This window comes from Bubalus kerabau, chromosome 5, assembly GCF_029407905.1.
Source record: "Bubalus kerabau isolate K-KA32 ecotype Philippines breed swamp buffalo chromosome 5, PCC_UOA_SB_1v2, whole genome shotgun sequence".
Classification (NCBI taxonomy): domain Eukaryota; kingdom Metazoa; phylum Chordata; class Mammalia; order Artiodactyla; family Bovidae; genus Bubalus; species Bubalus kerabau.
In genome coordinates, this window is record NC_073628.1 from 3,698,121 (window position 1) to 3,718,813 (window position 20,693).

The 20,693-nt window shown below is 54.4% G+C and overlaps 1 protein-coding gene and 1 long non-coding RNA gene across 2 annotated transcripts; one reads left to right on the plus strand and one right to left on the minus strand.

The window, feature by feature from the left end:
• Nucleotides 1-9,393: 9,393 nt before the first annotated feature.
• On the minus strand, nucleotides 9,394-11,890 carry FADD (Fas associated via death domain). Its single transcript, XM_055580574.1, has 2 exons — nucleotides 11,450-11,890; nucleotides 9,394-9,902 (listed from the first exon to the last, which is right to left on the minus strand). Exons 1-2 carry the CDS (start codon nucleotides 11,733-11,735, stop codon nucleotides 9,559-9,561), a joined length of 630 nt encoding a protein of 209 aa, XP_055436549.1. The 5' UTR covers nucleotides 11,736-11,890; the 3' UTR covers nucleotides 9,394-9,558.
• A 723-nt stretch (nucleotides 11,891-12,613) lies between these two features.
• Nucleotides 12,614-17,954, plus strand: LOC129653560 (uncharacterized). The gene is made up of 4 exons (XR_008715161.1): nucleotides 12,614-12,721; nucleotides 15,848-15,983; nucleotides 17,357-17,422; nucleotides 17,638-17,954. It is a non-coding gene; the product is annotated as an uncharacterized LOC129653560 (long non-coding RNA).
• Nucleotides 17,955-20,693: the final 2,739 nt, after the last annotated feature.

Here is a 20,693-nt window from a genome sequence, read left to right on the forward strand (position 1 = left end):
TCATACAGATACAGTCCTGAGGTGACCTTTCCAAGGCTGGTAGGGAAGTTCCATGACCATCAGGAACCCAGCCTTTTTTCTATCTTGCTGCCGTATTCCCTCACGGTCCAATATAGCTGCCCATGCTCCATCTATCATGTCTGCATCCCAGCTAGAAGGAAGGAAGAAGGGGATGCTGAAGTGCACATTCCGCTATAAAAAAAAAGTACTTCTAAGAAGTTCCAACCACCACTTCTGGCCATCTGTAGAACTTCGGCTGAATGGCCATACCTTGCTACAGGTCAGATTGGGAAATATAGTCTGGATCTGTGCAGTGAAAAGTTAGGGCTGCGGTGTAAAGTGAGAAGGTATGAACAGATACTGAGGACCCCCACCATGTCTGCCATGGGCTGCTTTCCTCTTGTGATGGAGAAATTATGTTCCTTTTCATTTAAAATTCAGTGAGGAGAGAGTCACTTTGGAGGACAAGATAAGAAAATAAAAGAACAGGAGGTACAGAGCAAAGACAAAACTTGCCGGGCTGGGGACTCCCCCGGTGGTTGCGATTGAGAATCCACCTGCCAACGCAGGGGGTGAGGGTGATCCCTGGTGTGGGAAGATCCCACACGCCACCAGACAACTAACCTGTGCACCCCAACTGCTGAGCCCACGCTCTGCAGCAAGAGCAGCCACCGCTCGCCGCAACCAGAGAGGCCCAGTGCAGCGCCCCCGCCCCCCAACTGCCAAGCTGGCCCTGGAGTCACTGCCGCTTGGGAAACCTGCTGTAAAGACAGAAACCCAGAGTGGGTGTGTAAGCTCAGGATCAGGCTGGGTCTCAGGCCCAGGGGCATGTAGAGAGGGGCCTGCAGGAGGGGAGACCCCGGCAGGGTGGGGGGTGGAGTTGGGGAGGAAGTGTGTCCCAGAAGAGAGGCTGAGAGGGTCTGAGCCAGGCTGGGGGGCGGCGGATGCCGGAGTGAGGGGTAAAGTAGGGGACGGTGGCTACGTGCCTGCTGAGAAGGGCCCCCCCCCGCCCCACACCGGGTAAGCCTACCCAGGAAGGGCTGCAGGTTCCTGCCGGCCTGCCTGTTCGCTTTGGAAGGAGGAGCTGAGGTTGGGGGCTTGCGACAGGGCTTAAGAAAAAAAAGGTGGCTTGGAGCGGAGGTGATGAAGTTAAAGGGGACCAGGTCAGAGGCCGGTAGGTCAGAGGCTGCTGGGGTCCGCTAGGCTAAGCCCAGGGCGGTCCTGAGTAAGTGACGTCCTGGTACACCGATGCGGCGGGACTTGTGACCTTGTCCACATCGGCTGCCCGCGTCTCCACAGTCCCAGGAGCTCGCCCTGATCTGCCCCCCACCCCCGGGCCCCCTGCTGCGCCCTGATGCTAGGAGCAGGGCCTGGCACAGGAAGGGCTCCTGCGTCTGTGCCCGGACTCGCCCCAGCAAGCGTTCTGTGGACAGAGGCAGCTCCAGGTGGCAAGGGCTTGATGGCCCCAAATAAAAATGGGCGGCAACAGAAGTGTGGCTCCCTGCTCTGCCCCGGCCCCCGGGCAGGAAGCCAGGGACGGGCCTATTTCCAGCCCTGCAGTGTTTTGAGCAGAGTATTTTTGGAGCACACAAGCCTTATTTTAGCTTTTGGGGTCACTCCCGCCCTGCGGTGAAGACAGCACAGCCTTCCTCGGGAGCCCCTGGCTTTGCGTCCCACCCCAAGCTGGGCCACTTTTCCCAGGACTGTGTGGGGACTAGAAAGTTCTGCGGGCCGGGCTGACTTGATTGGTCTGGCAGAGTGACGGGAGACCTCGCTTCTGCCCCTCCTGCTTTGAGACCTCGTGCTGATCACCAAGCTCCTCCGCTTGGGGGAAAACCACCTCTCTTGATACAGTTCAAGGTTCTGTGAGACAAAAACAACAGGCAAAGCTGCCATATAGCCTTAACAGGGCCACCTTCCTCCTGAGGGACAATTCCTGCCAATACATTTTTTTCCCTTGTAACTTTTCTGATCCTGCCTGGAACCAGCCCCACTCACCTACATGCTGCCTCCTGAACAAGCCCTCCAATTTCTTGCCTCCTGGACTTTGCACTCGCTGTCCTGTGCCTAAACCATGTACCCTCTAGCAAACTCCTATTAATCCTATGAAACCCAGCTCAAAAGGCCCCTTGTCTGAAACACAGTTGGATGTCCTGGATATTGCAGGGGCCTTGGAATCAGGAGGCTTGGGTTCTCGTCCTATCTCTGCCTTGTGACTTGGCAGATCACTTTGACCCTCAGGACTTCAGTTTCTCCACGTGTAACTGTTTCTCTGTCTGAACATCAGCACCATGTTTTATTCATCCCAGTCCTCTCTTTCCTCCCCAAGGGCCTAAGGCAGTCGCTATGCCAGGGTAATAATAAATCAGCACTAACTTCTCAATGACCTTGTCCTCTGGAAGCCCCAGGGGAAGGCAGAGTACCCCCAAATTTACTCACAGGAAATTCAGGGTTGAGAGTTCAATACCAGTAAGAAGCAAGTGCCTGCAGGCAAAGGCGTAACCCCTTCCTCTGAGAGGCCTTGTCCCCTGCGTGGGTCCAGACTTTGGATGCTCAGAGTCAAAAGGACTCAGAGCTCAGCTTCGGGGACCCAGCAGGTATCGGAAGCAGCTCAGTGTCACCCTCTTGGGAGGGGTGTGGGCACTGTGTCTCTCCTGCTGGAACAGAAGCGGCTCCCATCCTAGTAACGTCTATACCACACGCACTGAGTGCTCACCAAACACTTGCTGACAAGTGACTGAGTGAATGACGCTGGGGAGGCTCTTCACCCTACACTTCACTTCCTTTAGCTTTTAAAGCTTTATTTCCTTTAAAGACAAGTGGCCGTGTCTTTAAACTTGTTTATAATATATATTATATTGGGCTTCTCTGGTGGCCCCGTGGTAAAAGAATCTGCCTGCTATGCAGGAGGCTTGGGTTCAAACTCTGGGTCAGGAAGATCCCTTGGAGGAGGAAATGGCAACCCACTCTAGTATTCTTGTCTGGAAAATCCCATGGACAGAGGAGCCTGGCGGGCTGCAGTCCATGGGGTTGCAGAAGAGCTGGATGCAACTTAGCAACTAAAGAACATATATATGTGTGTGTGTGTGTATGGGCTGCCCTGGATCTCTGCTGCTGTGCTCAGGCTCTCCCCAGCTGCAGGGCTCAGGCTTCTTGCTGCAGTGACTTCCCCCTACGGCCTGGGCTCTAGGGAGGGTGGGCTCAGTAGTTGCAGCGCGGGAGCTTGGTTGTCCTGTGTCGTGTGGGATCTTCCCGGACCAGGGATCGAACCTGCGTCCCCTGCATTGGCAGGCAGTTTCTTAACCACTAGACCACCAGGGAAGCCCAAAAGTGTCTTATGATATTTTTTGACAAGTTGACATTTTTCATTTTCTAAGCTGTCGAATCAATCAATTGATCAGTCTTTTATTTTACAGCCCTCTCGTTCTTCAAGAAGATAAATTCTCCTAGGGTTCTTCATCATTAAAAAAAAAAAAAATCCAAATTTTGTCTGCACCTGGGATTTACCTTGGTAGAAGGAGAAAGGTAAGGATGCAACAATTTTTCCCAGCTGTCCTAACCCCAGTGATTGGATTTTTTTCCCTCACTGATTTGACGCACCATGTTTATGCTCTAAATTCCTATTTGATCACTAGGACGCTTTTCAGGGCATCAGAAAATCCAGTGTCTTCAAGAATTATATAAAGAGGGGCTGGCACGTGTGATGGAGCTCGGGTGGAACAAGCTGATTCGGACACTCAGGGGTGCTGCTCGCTCCTGGCTCTGCTGTCTGCTACGCAAACGCCAGCGTGGCCAGGAGGCTGCGCAGGTGTCCTTGCACCTGCCCTGAGCTCTCTGAGCTGCTGGCAGAACCGCCCCCCCCCCCCCCCCCCCAGCACCCAGCACCCAATTCCTTTGAGGCAGGACGTATAGAAACCCATCTTGTAGGTGAGCTCTTCTCAGCACCATGGAGCCGCTCAGTAGCAGCTGGGTGCTAAGCTGGGCCGTTGGCTCCGGGGGACGCTATGCCTCTCAGTGGCACTGCTCTTTATCCCTTTCATATCGCTCTTATTAATTCTGTTATCCTTGGCCTCTACGAGGCCCCCCATTGTGTGAGGAAGAGGAGTCAGTCTCCAGTCTTGTCCATCTCTCTTGCTCCATTGTGTCCGACTCTTTGCAACCCCGTGGGGCTGTAGCCCACCACGCTCCTCTGCCAAAGGAATTTTTTCTGGCAAGGATACTGGAGTCGACTGCTGTTTCCTTCTTCAGGGGATCCTCTGACCCAAGTCTCGTGTGCCCTGCCCTGGCAGGCGGGTTCTTTGCCACTGCGTCACTCGGGAAGCCCACATTGTCCTCCTACTTCGTTCACCTGTATTCCCACAGTTCTCTGGCTTATGGTCTGGACTGCAGATGACATCAGTGTGACCAGAGGACAGAGGACTCCGCTTTCTTGCAAGAGGACTCGGGGGCTGGGGCTGGGTCACCTGTCTCTCGGTGAGAGGCATTGCGGCCGGTTCCCCAGGCATCACCTGATGCCTCCAAGAACCTTGGGGAATGACTGTGTGATCTGAGTTCTATATCGAGACAAATTGGTATAAAGGCAAGTCATCTGAAACACAGTCACTTGGGAATAATTACTTACAATAATGACACTGTGACCTTCACCACATGCCAGTAACTTCCAGCCACTTATCACCACTTGTCTCCTTGGACCCTGCAGCAACTGGCTGGGTGAGGGGGCAGGGGGGATGCTGTCAGGGAGACAGGGAGCTGGGGCTCCACTGGGGGAGTTGCCAGCTAGAAGGGAGGTAGTGGGCACCACCCCCCACCCCATCTGAGCTGTCAGCCCTTTGCTGAGAACCTACTGAGTGAAGGCTTGGGTGTGTGAGCAGACCACACATCTCGGAGCACTCAGACCCAAGATGCATGTGCTCTTCTGCATGTGCCATCAACCCTGCCTGGGGAGGGGACCCTTGGGGAGGCCGGAGGCAACTCAGGGGGTGGGGGGCCTCCCTGACTGGACTTTGTTGGGACTAGGCGGTGCGAAGGGTACCTGCTGGGTCTCCACCACTGCAGGGCCCGATGGGCGGAGAGGCCCGCTGCACTGGGCCTGGCCTTTTATCATCGCAGCTGACTGACTCACCTGCTCAGTGAGCAGTGAGCCTCGGCAGCTCTGGAGACCGCAGAGAAGAGGAAGCGTGTCTGGTGGGAAGGACAACGCGGCAGCAGCAGCGATCCACCGCGGGTCCGTGGGGTTGGGCGAGGCCACATCACACTGGGTGTTGGAGCCGGGTCTCAGGCCCCTGGGGACCGGGGTGGGCGCTTAGGGAACAAGGTGCCCGGGGCTGGGTGCCCCTTCTGTTCCTCACAAAGCTGGGATGAGGACCCAGGACCTGGGAGCCCTGCAGAGTGGTTTCTCCAGCTGGAAACCCTTCTGGAAGGCGTAATGGGGACCCAGACTCCCAGAGATGGGCATGTTTCTATTTATAATAATGTTGCTTTGCCAGATACAAACTTATGCTTCTAGCTCTCATAACTTATAAAAGACCTACAAAATTCAAATTAGAGAGAAACAATTTAGATTAATAATGTAACTAAATGATTAATGTGAAGTAGGATTTTTAAAACTGTAGCACAATAATACACAACAGAAAATTCACCCTTTTCACTCAGTGTCAACATCACCCCATCTGTCTTGAGAACTCTGTAATGTCCCCAAACAGAACTTCTGTCCCATGGAGCACGTGTGCTGAAACAGAATTGTTGCCTGCATCTAGACTGTCACCAGGCAGGTGTGGGACGGGCAGCTTGGCTCCGCCCAGGTGACAAAGTGGCCCACGCTCTTCCATGATGGCCTCCACCTGATGGGCACCCCGTGAATACATTGAGCTGGCCTCTCTTCCCCCGTGACAACGAAAGTGGTTGGCACCCACGTGGGACTCTTGCCACGGTCCTAACTGTCACTGACTTAGGGAGCTGAGGGCTTCTGTGATGCAAACGGTTTTCAATCACAAGTTCTGCTCGTAAAAGAGGTTTGCCTTTCAGCAGATGGAGGGTGACTGGTCACTTTCGCGTTAAGTGTGTGCTACCCTGCGTCAGGCTTGCCTGCCTTGGTTCCAAAATGCAATGCACACAGAGACCGTGTAGTTAGGAAGCAGCCAGCAAGATGACTCAAGAGTTATCATGGAAATAAAGACACACAACTGAGAAACGTGTGGAGAGCCTGTGGTTTCTCAGAACATAGCAGGGTCTGCAGGAGGGCTGGGCCGGGGCTGTCCTAAGAGGGGGGAGGCTGCGCTGGGGGAGGCGGGAAGTGCTCTGGAGGTCATGTGCAGGGAGCTGCTGCTGTTACACGGGAGCGTGCGTCCCAGGGAAAGGGCCTGGATGGGGCCCCAGGGTGGCCCACTGAACTGTGGTGCCAGGTGCAGAAATGGGCACACGCCTCTGAGGTGGGTTGCCAAGTCTGAGGTCTGTGGTGGGCAGGCTGGCCCCGTGGTGCCCATGTCCTAATCCCAGGAACCTGTGACCCGCCCCCTTGCGTGGCCGGGTCAGCCCGGGACCTTGAGAAAGGGATGGGGAGGGGCCAGGGAGCCTCCGCTCCGCAGTGTGGTTTCTGGGTGGCTGTGGGGCTGCCAAGGAGGAAGGGGAGCAGGTGGGAGCCAGTGGGGAAGAGTAAGATGGATGAGGGACTGTCAACCCCCTACCCCCAAGGGAAGAGTCTGGAGGGCGTGAGGACCCTGGGTGGTCACCAACAGCTGTGTGCGCCCAGAAGCAGGGCTGGGGCGGCGTGGTGAGGAGGGCAGGGCCGGGTGGTGGGGTGATCCTTCATCTCAGCAGACGCTGTTCAACAGCCCTTCGCTGCCAGTAAATCTCCGGCAGAGCACACACTCGGACCCTTCTTTCCCTCCTCAGGGGAAAAGGACTGAGCGCAAAACGTGCCCCTTTCGTTTCAAGTCAGCCGTACGCCTTGTGTGCACTTATCGGAAAAATTTCACACGACAGAACACTTATTTTTCATAAAGCTGCCAGAAATCCCTGCTGAAACCACAGTAGCTCCGTCGGGCGGGGTGTCGCTGACTGGCCCCCAGGTCCCAGCGCTGATCAGGAGTAGGAGTGAGGAGACCCGGGACAGGACTCCCCTGGCGGTCCAGTGGCTAGGACCGCGCTTGCACTGCAGGGGACACGGGTTCGATCCCTGGCTGGGGAACTAAGAGCCCTCTATGCACAGCAAGCTTCAGTGTCTGAGACCGTGCAGAGCAGAACAGCGTCTGACAGCCCTCTGCACGCTGGGTGACATCAGCTTGTCTTCAAGTTAAGAATAGCAGTGCAGACATGGACAAGCACTTCGGGTTTACCCAATGGCCTCTTCCGAGAGTGGTGGAGCCACAAGGGGAAGAGCCCCGGCTGCCCCACCACAGTCCCTGTGACACCCAGGGCCATATCTGGTGGACACCTGAGAGCCACACCACAGAAGCGGGGACACGGACAGCACACACAAAGACCGCACCGTCCAGAGCTGCCCTCTGACGCTGTGTACCTTCCACCCCCGGGGCCCGCACTGTCCGGAGCTGCCCTCTGACGCTGTGTACCTTCCACCCCCGGGGCCCATACACGCCCTGCTGCTTCCTGTGTCCACGTGCACTGTCCGTTAGTGCCGCCAGCCTGCGCAGTCTCACCTCAGCGCCTGGAGGGCAGCTGCGGTGGAAGCCCCCTGACTGCTGACAGTGGAACACGTGGATGCTTCCACCCGGTCTGGAGCCCCACCTTCTGGGGCAGCGTCCTGTGCAGGTCTGCCAGCCACCAGGCTCTGTGGCTTTGCCCCAGTGGCCCACAGGCGCCAGGGCAGGCCACCTCCAGGCCCCGGGGAGGCCGACAGCGGTGCCTGGAGGAGGCGCTTCTCTGCTCCGACCTCAGACCTGAGCTGTGATTAGGTCACATGACAGGTCTGCTGAGGCTGTTCCAGCTGCCTCCCCATGCAGGGCAGGCGGGCAGCCCCAGATGTCGGTGTCTGGGGGACAGCGCTTCACCCGTGAGGACGCAGCACGGGAGGGAGCAGCGGCAGCACCGGGCCCAAGTGAAGGAAAGCTCTGAGTGCTGTAAGCACTTGTTGTTCAAAGGTCCATGAGAACACCTGGAGTGACGGAGGGATGTCCCTCCCCAGTGTGAGGACCACGCAAGGATGCAGGCCAGGTCTCGGGATGCTCAGTATCCTTACTCATTGGTAGTAGCGTCTGCCATAAACCAAGAGGGATGGGCACCATCTCGTAGTCTGCCTCTGGTCAAGACACGTGGGCACATTTCCCACAACACCCATTTCCCAAGGCAACCCACTGGCCAAGCCCCGCCTTTACTGATGGTGATGATGTTACTCGCCCTGACCCAAAGCCTCTTCAGCACATCACCCTGGGCAGGGCCACATGGCTCTGGGGCTGAATGGGCTCAGCTCCCAAACTCGTGATGCGTGGTTAACGCCCGTGCTCCCAGCCAGGCTTTCGGAGCCAACCGAGAAGGGCCACGTCTGTCTTGTCTGCTGCCTCAGCTCAGCTCCCAGCAGTGACCGGTGTGGTCAGTATCTGCCGAAGGCTGGGCCCACAGCCGGGTGGTGAGTGCTGCTAGGGTCTTGGCAACCCAAGGTCAAGGTGGCACGGCATGACGTCAGGAGCTTTCCCAAGGTCACAGCTAGAGGGTATGAGGCGGGGCTCTCTGATGCCTCCTGCAGGGAGGCAGGGCCCACAGCAGGTGAGAGCTGCCCCGTGGCAGATCACGGCTCACCGCGGTTAACACCCGCCTTGGCAGTGGTCCCTGGAGCTGGTGGGAAACACAGGCACTCTCCTACAGGTTGGGCCTGTGAGAACCGTCAAGGGACACTGAAATTGGCTACAGCGGGACTTCTGAGAACCCGTAAAATGAGATCATCATCCGTGGGAAGAGGAAACTCCCGTGGAGGCCTCCTGCAAAGGCGCCTGCTTCAACAGGACCGCCTTAAGAGCAGGAAGAAAGGTGCTCCTTAGAATCAGAGGACTCAGCTCCCTTGCCACTTCTGTTACCAGAAAAAGTGACTGTTTGCAATCCATCGTGGAACTGGAGTCACGATTCGCCTGAGAACCAGCACGTGCCGAGCGCCCGCTGCCTGGCCCCATGGCAGGGGGCTCGCTCCCTGAGTGCTGAGAGCCTGGGCCGCCTCCCAGCCCCGTGAGAGCGTGCCTCACCCTGCCACCTGCCCTGGAGACGGTCTGCACCGCCAGCCTCCAAGCCTTTGGCAAGCGCGGGGGCAGGGGTTCCAAACATGGGCTCTGGAGCCCAGCGCCCCCAGCACAAAGACCTCCAGCTTCGCAACACTGCGGGTCCTCTCGTGTCCGGGAGCACTGGGTTTCACAGACCCCTCCTTTGTACCGGGCACAGCACCACACGCCCTCCTGGAGGAGCTCGTTTAATGGGGACGATGGCACACACGGCCGGCTGGCACAGAGGAGCGCGGGCCCACAGCCACCTCCCTGAGTCTTCACAGGGCTGGCATGGACGGGACGTGGTCAGGACCGTGCAGCCGCCCTCAGTCCCCGCAGAAGAGCCGCTGGGTCGTCAGGAGGCTCTCGGGGCAGCGGAGCCCGAGTCCCAGGCTGCGAAGGACCCAGGGTCGGCGCTCCCACTCTGGAGGGCCCGGGCCCGCTGGTCCTCCTCGATGAGGTCCGCCACCACATTCAGCTGGCAGCCCCGGAGCGCGCCCACCAGGCAGGACACAGCTGCGTTCTCCCTAGTGCTGTTCTTCCAGACCCGCAGCAGCTCCCTCACCTGCTCCGCCAGGTTCCGGGGGTACTTCTCCTCGATGGCTTCGATCTTGACGTCAGATACTCCGAGGTGACGAGCCAGCCTCCTCCAGTCCTTCCCCACGTTATCAGAGATGATCTCCATTGCTGCCCGCAGGTCTGGTGGGTGAAAAGGGGGGCAGAGTGGTAACCCATGGTCTGGGGAGGTGTTTAGAAAACTGGTAACCGCACACTGGCTGATGGGCCTCCTGGTGCTGACCCAAGTGCTAGGGACCTGAAAGGCCCTTCCGCAGAGGCGGACACCACCCTGCAGCAGAAGGGCCAGGGAAAGCTCCATGCTGACCCAGCCAGCCATACCCTGAAACACTACCCACGAGGCGCGGCCTGCTCTGAAGACTTACTGGTTGGGGAGTCTTATAATAGAGATGCCAATCAGGCCTGAGTAGAGTTGCGCCTCTATCCCACCCTGCAACGGGGCTGAATTGGGGGCCCTGAAAGGTACACGCATGTCAAATCTCTGGAACTGTGAATGGCAACTTTCTTGGAAAAGGGTCTTTGCAGATGTGAGAGTAAGCTGAGGATCTCGAGATGAGGGTATCATCTTAAGATTATTCAAGTGGGCCCTAAATCCACCAACAAGACCATGTGTCACTGAGGCAGAGACTGGAGGGGTGTGGCCACAAACCAAGGAATGCCTGGAGTCCCCAGCAACCAGAAGAGGGAGGAAGGACCCTCTCCTAGAGCTCTCAGAGCAAGCATAACCTACTGACACCTGGATCTGACTACTGGCCCAAGAAACGTTAAGAGCATCAGATTCTGTTGCTTTAAGCCACTGAGACACAGTCATTTCTATGGCAGCCCTAAACAGCCCACTTGCTACTCTGGAAGATGCCCTGACTGACCCCAGTCTTCAGTCTCTGGCTACTACGTCCTCATCTGCTGAGAAGTCACTCCTGAGATCAGACTAGACAACAGAAGGCGGGTAGAGAGTAAGGACAAAATGCTTCTTGGAAGCAAAGCTTCATCTCCAGCCACAAACCCCTGTTACGCTGTCAGCCTGTGTACCAACTCCTCCAGCCCCGTGAGGTGGGCACCTGTGTTACTGACCACTGGCAGAAAGCAGGAAATGGAGGCCCAGGGAAGGTAAGTGCAAGTCACTTCCTGAGCTCACAGCCAGCCAGAGCGGCAGAGCCAGCCGGAGTCCGCTCTTAACCCTTATACAAAAGCAGCGCCTTATCAACCCGTCCTTCCCGCCGAGGCTCTTCTGGAGTCTTCACCCCTGTCCCGCCCGGGAGGTCAGCAACGTCTTCTTCTGTCCAATAACTTCTGCTTTTCCCGGAGGGAGAGGGGTGGAGGAGAAAGCACTGAGGCTGGATGGCTGGATGGGGCGGGGGGCGGTGGTTGTCCACGCTCCGCAACTTAGACTAAGTTAACTTCTCTAAGCTTTGGTTCTCCTGTCCGCAAAGCGGGCACGTTCCCGTCTCCCGGGGCTGTTTAGGGAAAACCCACGGAAACCGAACCCGGAAAAGGCTGGGCGCCTGGAAGATCGACAGCTGACCCCGCCAACCCCCACAGGGGCCCCAGGCACCCCTCGCCCCTCCGGCGCCGCTCCCCGTCCTTCGCCCCCACGCCACTCCTCCGGCGCGGCCCGGCTCCCACGCCTCGCGCCCGCACCCCGGCCCCCGGCCCCCGGCCCTCGCCCCCACCTCGGTCCTCCGGCGCCGCCCCGCCCGCCGCGCCCCGTTCGAAGTCGTCCAGGAGAAGCAGGAGGTCCTCGCGCCGCAGGGAGCAGAGCAGCTCGCGCAGCAGCGCGGTGTGCTTGGCGTTCAGCTCGTTCTGCTCGAGCAGGACGGTGAAGAGGCCCAGGCCGCTCTGCGCGAGCTCCAGCTTCCTCTTGCTAACGCGGTTCTGGCACAGGAACTTGAGCTGGGTCAGGTCGCTGCTCGAGAGCCCGGCCGACACCGAGTGCAGCAGCACCAGGAACGGGTCCATGGCGGCGGGACTCCCTGGGGGCCGGGACGCGCCTCCTCACGCACGCTTCGCGGCTCGGCCTAGTGGCGGCGAATGCCGTTTTGCTACCCGACAGCCAGTCGCCCGAAATATCCCGCCGCGCCGGTCCCTCTCGCGGTAACGCCCGGGACTCGCGCATGCGCTGCAAGCCCAACCGTAGCCATTTCCGCCCGGGAGGCTCCTGGCTGACGCCAGGCGCCGCCCCTGACCGGGGACCCGGAAGACCTCTGTCCTTGCGCACTGACTACGTTCTCCCTGTGAGCACCGGCAGCTTTAGGGGTCCTAGCCCCTAAACCCAGAGCGCACTCGGCGTCCGTTTCCTTTGGAACGTTGCGCTGCGGGTGCTCTTAATAACAAGTGAATTTATTTATTAACATTCGTGAAAATGCATGTCGTTTGGGCTTCCCTAGTGGCTCAGTGGTAAAGAATCGGCCCCAATGTTGGAGAGGCGGGTTCGATCCCTGGGTCGGGAAGATCCCCTGGAGAAGGACATGGCACCCCACTCCAGTGTTCTTGCCTGGGAAATCCCGTGGACAGAGGAGCCTGGGGGCGTCACGGTCCATGGGGTCGCAAAAGAGTCAGACAGGACTTAGCGACTAAGCAACAAATGTCCTTCAGTGCCCCCTGCAGATCTGTGTGCAGGAAAGACTATTAAGAGCTTTATTTAGTTTTTAAAATTTAATAAAAACTTGATTTCTAAAGTTATCGTCGTTATTGCGTAGAAGGCTCACTAGCGTTTCTTGAGGCCTACTGTGTACCACGGAGTAGGTCCTGGAGACAAATGCAGGAACACAGTGCGGAAGGCCCCACCGCCCGGAGCTTGCAGCGCGGTGCACAGGGTTACGTCATGCAGATAAGAAAGTGAAAGTGAAGTTGCTCAGTCCTGTCCCACTCTTTGCGACCCCATGGACTGTAGCCTACCAGGCTTCTCCATCCATGGGATTTTCCAGGCAAGAATACTGGAGTAGGTAAGAAAGTGCAGTTAAGCCAGAAGTCAGTGCGAGCCAGGGGCCAAGGGCATGGGATGGAGAGTGTGGAGGTGGGGGGTCTCTACATGTTGAGAAGGCGGTTTTGGAGCAGGCCCCAATGTGCAGGCTTGAGGGGACAGGTAGAGAGGTGTGGGGGCCGTAAGGGCGGGCCCACGACAAGAGCAGAAGCACCGAGGAGGGCGCAGGGTGCTGGGGCAGACCTGGGAAGGCAGGGGGTGGTTGGTGAGGGGAGGGGGCGAATTAGGAGGAGCCAGGTCAGAACCTAGCTTTACCTTCCCTAAGCCCCTGCAGAGGGTGAGTGGAAGCCTGAAGCCATCTGAGTTATCTTGGAAGAAAATTGAGATATAATTCATATTCCCTGCAACTCACCCTTTTAAAGTGTATAATTCAGCGACTTCGCTTGTGGTGCAGTGGTTAAGAGCCTGCCTTGTAACGCAGGGAACGCTGGTTGGAATCCTGGTTGGAGAATTAAGATCCCACATGTAGGGAGGTGACTAAGCCTTCATGCTGCCACTAGAGAGCTTGCAGTCCGGCAGGAAACATCCCACATGACGCAGCAAAGATCCCTCTTCCTGCAACTTAGACCTGACTCAGACAAATAGATGCATCAGTATTTTAAAACGTGTACAATTCAGTGGTTTTCAGCATATTTATAATGTTGTGCAGCCCCTACCATTAGCTAAATTTAGAATATTTTCATCACCTTTGTAGAAACCAGGTACTTGTCAGCAGTCACTTCCTTCCCACCTCCCCCACTCTTTCTCCAGCTTCTGGCAACTGCTAGTTGACGTCTGTCTGGATTTGACTATTACGGACGTTTCATGTCGGCGGAAGCGCACTCTGCGGGGCCTTTTGTGCCTGGTTTCTGTAACTGAGCGTGACGTCTTCACGGTCCGTGCGCGTTGTCGCCTGTGGCGGTGCTTCGTTCCTTTTTATATCGTGCGCGCGCTCGCTTGTGTCCGACTCTTTGAGGCCTCATGGACTGTAGCCCCCCAGGCTCCTCTGCCCATGAAAATTTCCAGGCAAGGATACTGGAGTGGGGTGCCCTTTCCTCCCTGAGGGGATCTTCCCTCTCCAGGAATAAAGACCTACGTTTCTTGCGTCTCCTGCATCAGCAGGTGGGTTCTTTACCCTTCAAGTGCCACCCAGGAAGCCCTCTTTTTACTTTATTTACTTATTTCTGGCTGTGCTGTGTCTTCACTGCCATGCACGAGCTTTCTCTAGTTGCTGCGAGTGGGAGCTACTCTTTGTTGCAGGCTTTAGGCTCATGGTAAGGAATTCACATGCAAAGCTGGAGACCAGGGTTCGATCCCTGGGTCGGAAAGATCCCCTGGAGAAGGGAATTGCAACCCACTCCAGTATTCTTGCTTGGAGAATTCCATAGAGAGGAGCCTGGTAGGCTATAGTCCATGGGGTCGCAAAGAGTTGGACACGACAGAGTGGCTAACACAAAAATTAGGCACATGGGCTTCAGTAGTTGAAGCACATGGGCTTAGTTGCCCTGCGGCTCATGGGATCTTCCCAAATCGGTGATTGAACCCAAGTCCCCCGCATTGGCAGCGGATTCTTAACCACTGGTATTAGGGAAATTAAAGTCTTGTTCAGGCTTCGGAAGTAGGAGACCAGGCCTCTGAACTGCTCCTGACCTGCCCGGATACTGCCCAGATTCTGTGCCTGCACGCAAGCACAGCAAATCAGGTGGCCCTTAGGTAAGAAAGGGAGTGGGTCCTGGAATCTCTTGAGCCCCTGAGGGTTTGGCCAACCCCCCAGGGTCTAATGAAATCCTATGACTCACAAGGTGAAACAAACCATATTCTAAAAAAGTTTAAGTAAAACCAGAGGTGCATTTTTGCAGCACACTGATGACGACATCCGTTTACTGAGTGGGATTATAAGCGGGAGCCCCCCTCACTGGAATTTGAAGTCTCATCCATGGGATAGACACTGCCCAGGACCTTTTCCCAGTTGGGACTCCAAATTGCTTTTAATGAGGGACTTCCCAGCACTGTTCAAGTCTGGATGTAGGTTGTTGGCCCAATTTGGTGATGTATGTGTTTCCTCTCTCTATTGTTTCTATTTCTTTTCTTTTAATGACCATATATTGAGATTAAGCCAAAACTCTATATAAAAATTGAAATTGTTTACTTGTGCGTAACGAGTGGTTTCTTTTGTTAATCAATCTTTTGAACCTAAAACAAAACTTTCAGCAAAACAACTGGTTTTCTTGTTCTTGCTGTTTAGTCACTAAGTCGTGTCTGACTCTTTTGTGACCCTGTGGACTGTAGCCCTCCAGGCTCCTCTGTCCATGGGATTCTCCAGGCATGAATACTGGAGTGGGTTGCCATTTCCTTCTCCAGGGGATCTTCCGGACCCAGGGACTGACTCTGAGTCTCCTGCATTGCAGGCAGATTCTTTACCAGCGAGCCATCAGGGAAGCCTCAGCGTCATTTGTTGGAAAGTCATTTTTTGTTGGTCGGCAGCATCCTGTCCTGCGGGTGGGTCACCTGTGTCTGTTCCCTCATCAGTGGGTGCACCTTTCAGTTTTTTTCTGCCTTTTTTGTCGTTGTGAATAATGCTACTGTGAGCTCTGAGCTACATTTCTATAGAATCACTAGGTAGAATCCAAGGGACACCTCAATAATCCAGATGAGAGGTGAAGGTTCTTGGACCAGGTGCAGTGGAGGGGATGAGAGGTCAGCGTCTTTCTTTTGATCTGGGGTGCATGTAAACGAGGAGCATTGAGGATGCTCGTCAGGTCTGAAGGGTGGAATGTCTATTAGCTCACCTGGGGAAGATGTGGGTGGGTTTGAGGCAGGAGATAGACGGGTCCCAGTTTAGACATTTACCTCTAGCCTCCTGTTTACATTTGAAAAACAGACGTAATAACAGGAACAGGATGAGCAGCCGGGCTTTGTCTCCTGTGGACACTTTAAGATGATGGGAATGGCAGGAACAGCAAGGGGCTGAGCCCTGCGTAGGGAAGAGATGAAGAGACCACATACTTCTCATTCTTGGGGTCAAGGAGACCCTCCAGACTATACACGCACAGAAAGGGTCCTCAAGGGAGGGGATGCTAGGCCATAATATGTTCTATCAAATCCCCAGAGACTCTTGCGCTGGAATCCACCTTGGCTAAAAGATGGGCATGCACACAGGGGAGGACCCTGCATCAGACAAGGTAGGACTCAGGGCCAGACAAGCAAGATGATCGGCCAGAGGAGCCCAGAAGAACTTCCCCCATGTAAGTGATTTGTTGTTTTTCAGTCGCTCAGCTGTGTCCGACTCTTTGGAACCCCATGGACTACAGCAGCCAGGCCTCCCTGTCCATCACCAACTCCCGGAGCTTATTCAAACTCATGTCCATTGAGTCAGTGATGCCATCCAGCCATCTCATCCTCTGTCGTCCCCTTCTCCTTCTGCCTTCAGTCTTTCCCAGCATCAGGGTCTTTTCCAATGAGTTGGCTCTTCGCATCAGGTGGCCAAAGTATTGGAGCTTCAGCTTCAGCGACAGCCCTTCCAATGAATATCCAGGGCTGATTGCCTTCAGGATGGACTGGCTGGATCAAAAGCAGTCAGTTCTTCAGTTAAGAATTTAAACCACCCCAAAGTGTGCATCTGCCTCTCAGTCTGCTCGTGTTTCTCTACATGGATCTTCTCCCATAATGAACAGTTTCCCTGCTCACTGCTTTCATCTCTTTGCTGAGTGCTTTCTTTGAGCAGGCAGGCACCAGGGCCCTGCTGCTGGCCGCTAGCTCCTGGTGGTCTAACATTAGGGTCTGGCGCTCTCACTGCCGTGGTCTGCGTTTGATTCCCAGGGAACCAAGATCCCACTTCCAGTTGCTGCTCACTGTGGCTGCCCGACGACTACCCGAGCCCAGGAGAACCTGTTAGACATGTTCACGGACAATGGGATGCACGGGGCCAGGGTTTGGGACAGAAATCTGGGCAGGAGATGTGAATTTGGGAGAGTGAAAGTCACTCAGTCCTGTCTGACTCTTTGCAATCCCATGGACTGTAGCGCACCAGTCTCCTCTGTTCATGGAATTCTTCAGGCAAGCATACTGGAGTGGGTTGCCATTCCCTCTCCGGGGGATCTTCCTGACCCAGGGATCAAACCCAGGCCTCCTCCACTGCAGGCAGATTCTTTACTGTCTGAGTCACCAGGGAAGCCCGTGAATTTGAAGTATCCTGCAAATAGATGTTGCTTGTGATGGTTAATCATATGTGTTAACCTGACTAGGCTAAGGGCTGCCCAGGGATCTGGTAAAATATTATTTCTGGGTGTTCCTGTGAGGGTGCTTCTAGAAGAGATTAGCATTTGAATTGTCTAAGAAAAGCGAGTGACCCTCCCCAGTTCAGGTGGGCGTCATCCCAGTAGGATGAAAGGCAGAGGAAAGGAGGATTCCGTCTCCACTGGAGCACCATTGCCCCGCGGCCCCCCACCCCCATTATCAGGCCTTTAGACTGAATTACCCACCAGCCATTCTGGTTCCCAGCTTGCGGATGGCAGACGGTGGATTTCCTGGCCGCCATGACTGTCATGTGAGCCAGTCTTAGAATAAAGCTTCTCACTTGTCTCTATCCATCAGATTGGCTCTGTTTCCCCACCTACAGGATGCGGTCACCAGCGGAGGGAGAGCTGAAAGAAGAGCAAGGTCCGAGGCCCCCGGCGGTCTGATCGTAAGGGAGACGCGTTGGAGCTAGGGGAGGAGGCTGGGGTAGGAGGCGGTCCAAGTCTGGTTTAAGCACGCTCCCCCTGCCGCACCCCTGCCGGGTTTAAGCACGCTCCCCCTGCCGCACCCCTGCCGCAGCGCTCCCCTTCCCTTGCACGCGGCATTCCTTGACTCACTACACATTTTCCTTCCTCCTCTGTTTTCTGCCTGTCTCCCCTGCAGAGCCTCCACGTGTTGCAGTCCAGGCGACAGTCCATAGAGTCGCAAACAGTCGGACATGACTGAGCCACTAAACGTGTACACATAGCGGATCAACAATGTTGTGGTCGTTTTAGGCGGACAGCGAAGAGACTCAGCCATACATGGATCCATTCTCCCCCAGACCGTCCTCCCATCCAGGCTGGCACACAACATGTAGAGCCATGGAAACAGAAAGAGGCGCATAGACTATGGTTGCTGAGGGGGAAGGGATGGTTAGGGGCTTTGGGAATCTCACGTACACCCTGCTATATTCACAATGGATAACCAACAACGACCTGCTGGGTAGCTTATCTTTTCATCTTCCTTACAAGATATTTCACAAAACAAAAATTTAACTTTTATGGATTTGGGGGCTGTGCTGAGTCTTCGTTGCTGTGTGGGCTCTTCTCTAGCTGCGGTGAGCACGGGCTGCTCTCTAGCTGTGGTGCTCGGGCTTCTCTCGCTGAGGAGCCCAGGCTCTGCGATGTGTGGGCTTCAGCAGGTGTGGCCTGTGCAGCTCATGGGCTTATTTGCTCCCAGGCAAGTGGAATCTTCCTGGACCAGGGATTGACCAGGTGGATCCTTATCCACTGAGTCACCAGGAAAGTCCAGAATTTAACTTTTGATGAGGCCCAGTTTGTCAGATTTTACTTTTATGGATTTGACAGTTACAAGGCTACTCAAATTGTCTTCTTCATCTTGATTGGGTTTTGGTGGTTTGTGCAGTTTTGAGGATCGGTCCGTTTTTCTAAAGCCTTAGAATTTATGCACATAGGGATTTGTAGAGCCCTGTTTTATGTCTTAGTCCATTACTGCTGCTGTAGCAAAGTGCCACGGGTTCCCCGAGAAACCTGCACGCAGCTCAAAAAGCAGCAGTTAGAAGTGACATGGAACAACGGACTGGTTCCAAATTGGGAAAGGAGTATGTCAAGGCTGTATACTGTCACCTTGCTGATTTAACTTATATGCAGAGTACATCATGCAAATTCCAGACTGGATGAAGCACAGCTGGAATCAAGATTGCCAGGAGAAATATCAATAACCTCAGATATGCAGATGACACCACCCTTATGGCAGAAAGTGAAGACGAACTAAAGAGCCTCTTGATGAAAGTGGAAGAGGAGAGTGAAAAAGTTGGCTTAAAACATTCAAAAAAACTTAGATCATGGCATCTGGTCCCATCATTTCATGGCAAATAGATGGGGAAACAATGGAAATAGTAAGAGACTTTATTTTCTTGGGCTCCCAAATCACTGCAGATGGTAACTGCAGCCAGGAAATTAAAATATGCTTGCTCCTTGGAAGAAAGGCTATAACCAACCTAGACAACATATTAAAAAGCAGAGACATTACTTTGCCAACAAACGTTCGTCTAGTCAAAGCTATGGTTTTTCCAGTACTCATGTTTGGATGTGATAGTTGGACCATAAAGAAAGCTGAGCAGTGAAGAATTGATGCTTTTGAACTGTGGTGCTGGAGGAGATTCTTGACAGTCCCTTGGACTGCAAGGAGATCCAACCAGTCCATCCTAAAGGAAATCAGTCCTGAATAGTCATTGGAAGGACTGATGCTGAAGCTGAAACTCCAATACTTTGGCCACCTGATGCAAAGAACTAACTCATTCCCTGATGCTGGGAAAGATTGAAGGCAGGAGGAGAAGGGGACGACAGAGGATGTGATGGTTGGATGGCATCACCGACTCGATGGACATGAGTTTGAGCAAGCTCTGGGAGTTGGTGATAGACAGGGAGGCCTGGCGTGCTGCAATCCATGGGGTCGCAAAGAGTGGGATACGATTGAGCAACTGAATTGAACTGATCGACTGGTGGATTATACACAACAGAAATTACTTCTCAGGAACCTGGAAGCAGGAAATCAGTGAGCAGGTTGTCGGCAGGCTTGGGGTCTTGTGAGGGCCTGTGCCAGAGAGCAGACTCGGAGCTCTCACTGTAGTCTCACGTGGAGAAAAACAGAGAGGGAAGCAAGTTCTCTCCAGATGTTTTTAAGGGCATTAATCTCATCATGGGGGCCCCCCCTTCAAACACCATCACAAGGTGGGAGGGTAGAGTTTCAACATGAATTTTGGAGGGATACATTCAGTCTGTGTCTTCCCCGGTGGCTCAGCAGTAAAGAATCCACCTGCAATGCAGGAACCACAGGAGACACGGGTTCGATCCCTGGGTTGGGAAGATCCTCTGGAGCAGGGCATGGCAACCCACTCCCGTATTCTTGCCTGGAGAATCCCTGTGGACAGAGGAGCCTGGCAGGCTACAGTCCATTGAGTCACAGAGTGGGACGTGACTGAAGCGACTTAGCATGCACATATTCACTCTGTAGCGTTATCCTTTTAATGGCTACAAGATCTGTAACAAATCCTCCATTTCATTACTGAAATTGGTGATTTGCGTCTTCTCTCTGTATGTTTCTCTGTCTTGTTTTATCAATTTTATTTACTTGCAATGAACTAGTTTTTTGTTTCAACGATTTTTCTCTCTTCCCCCTTTCCCTATTTTTATTTCATATTTTGCCTTGTCTTGGCTATTTTATTTCCCTCTCCTTGCTTTGGATTTATTTTGCTTTTTTTTTTTTTCATTCTAGTTTCTCGAGATAAGCATGTAGGTCATTCATTTCTAAGATAAGCATTTTCAACATTGCTTTTAGCTGTGTCCTACAAATTTTGAGATGCTGTGTTTTTATTTTCCTTTATTTCTATGTCTTTTTCTTTCCTCTGAGGCTTTCTCTTTGACCCAGGTTTATCTGGAATTGTGCTGCATCATTTACTTGGGTTTAGAGATTTGCCCGTTGCCTTTCTGTCATTAGGGTTTCCCAGTTGGTTCACTGGTAAAGAACCCACCTGCCAATGCAGGAGAAGTGAGTTCAGTCCCTGGGTCGGGAAGATCCTCTGGGGGAGGAAATGGCAACCCACCCCAGTATTCTTGCCTGGAAAACACTATGGACAGAGGAGCCTGGCTGGCCCCAGTCCATGGTGTCACAGAGTCGGACACGACTGAGCAGTGACTCAGCATGAGTTTCTGTCA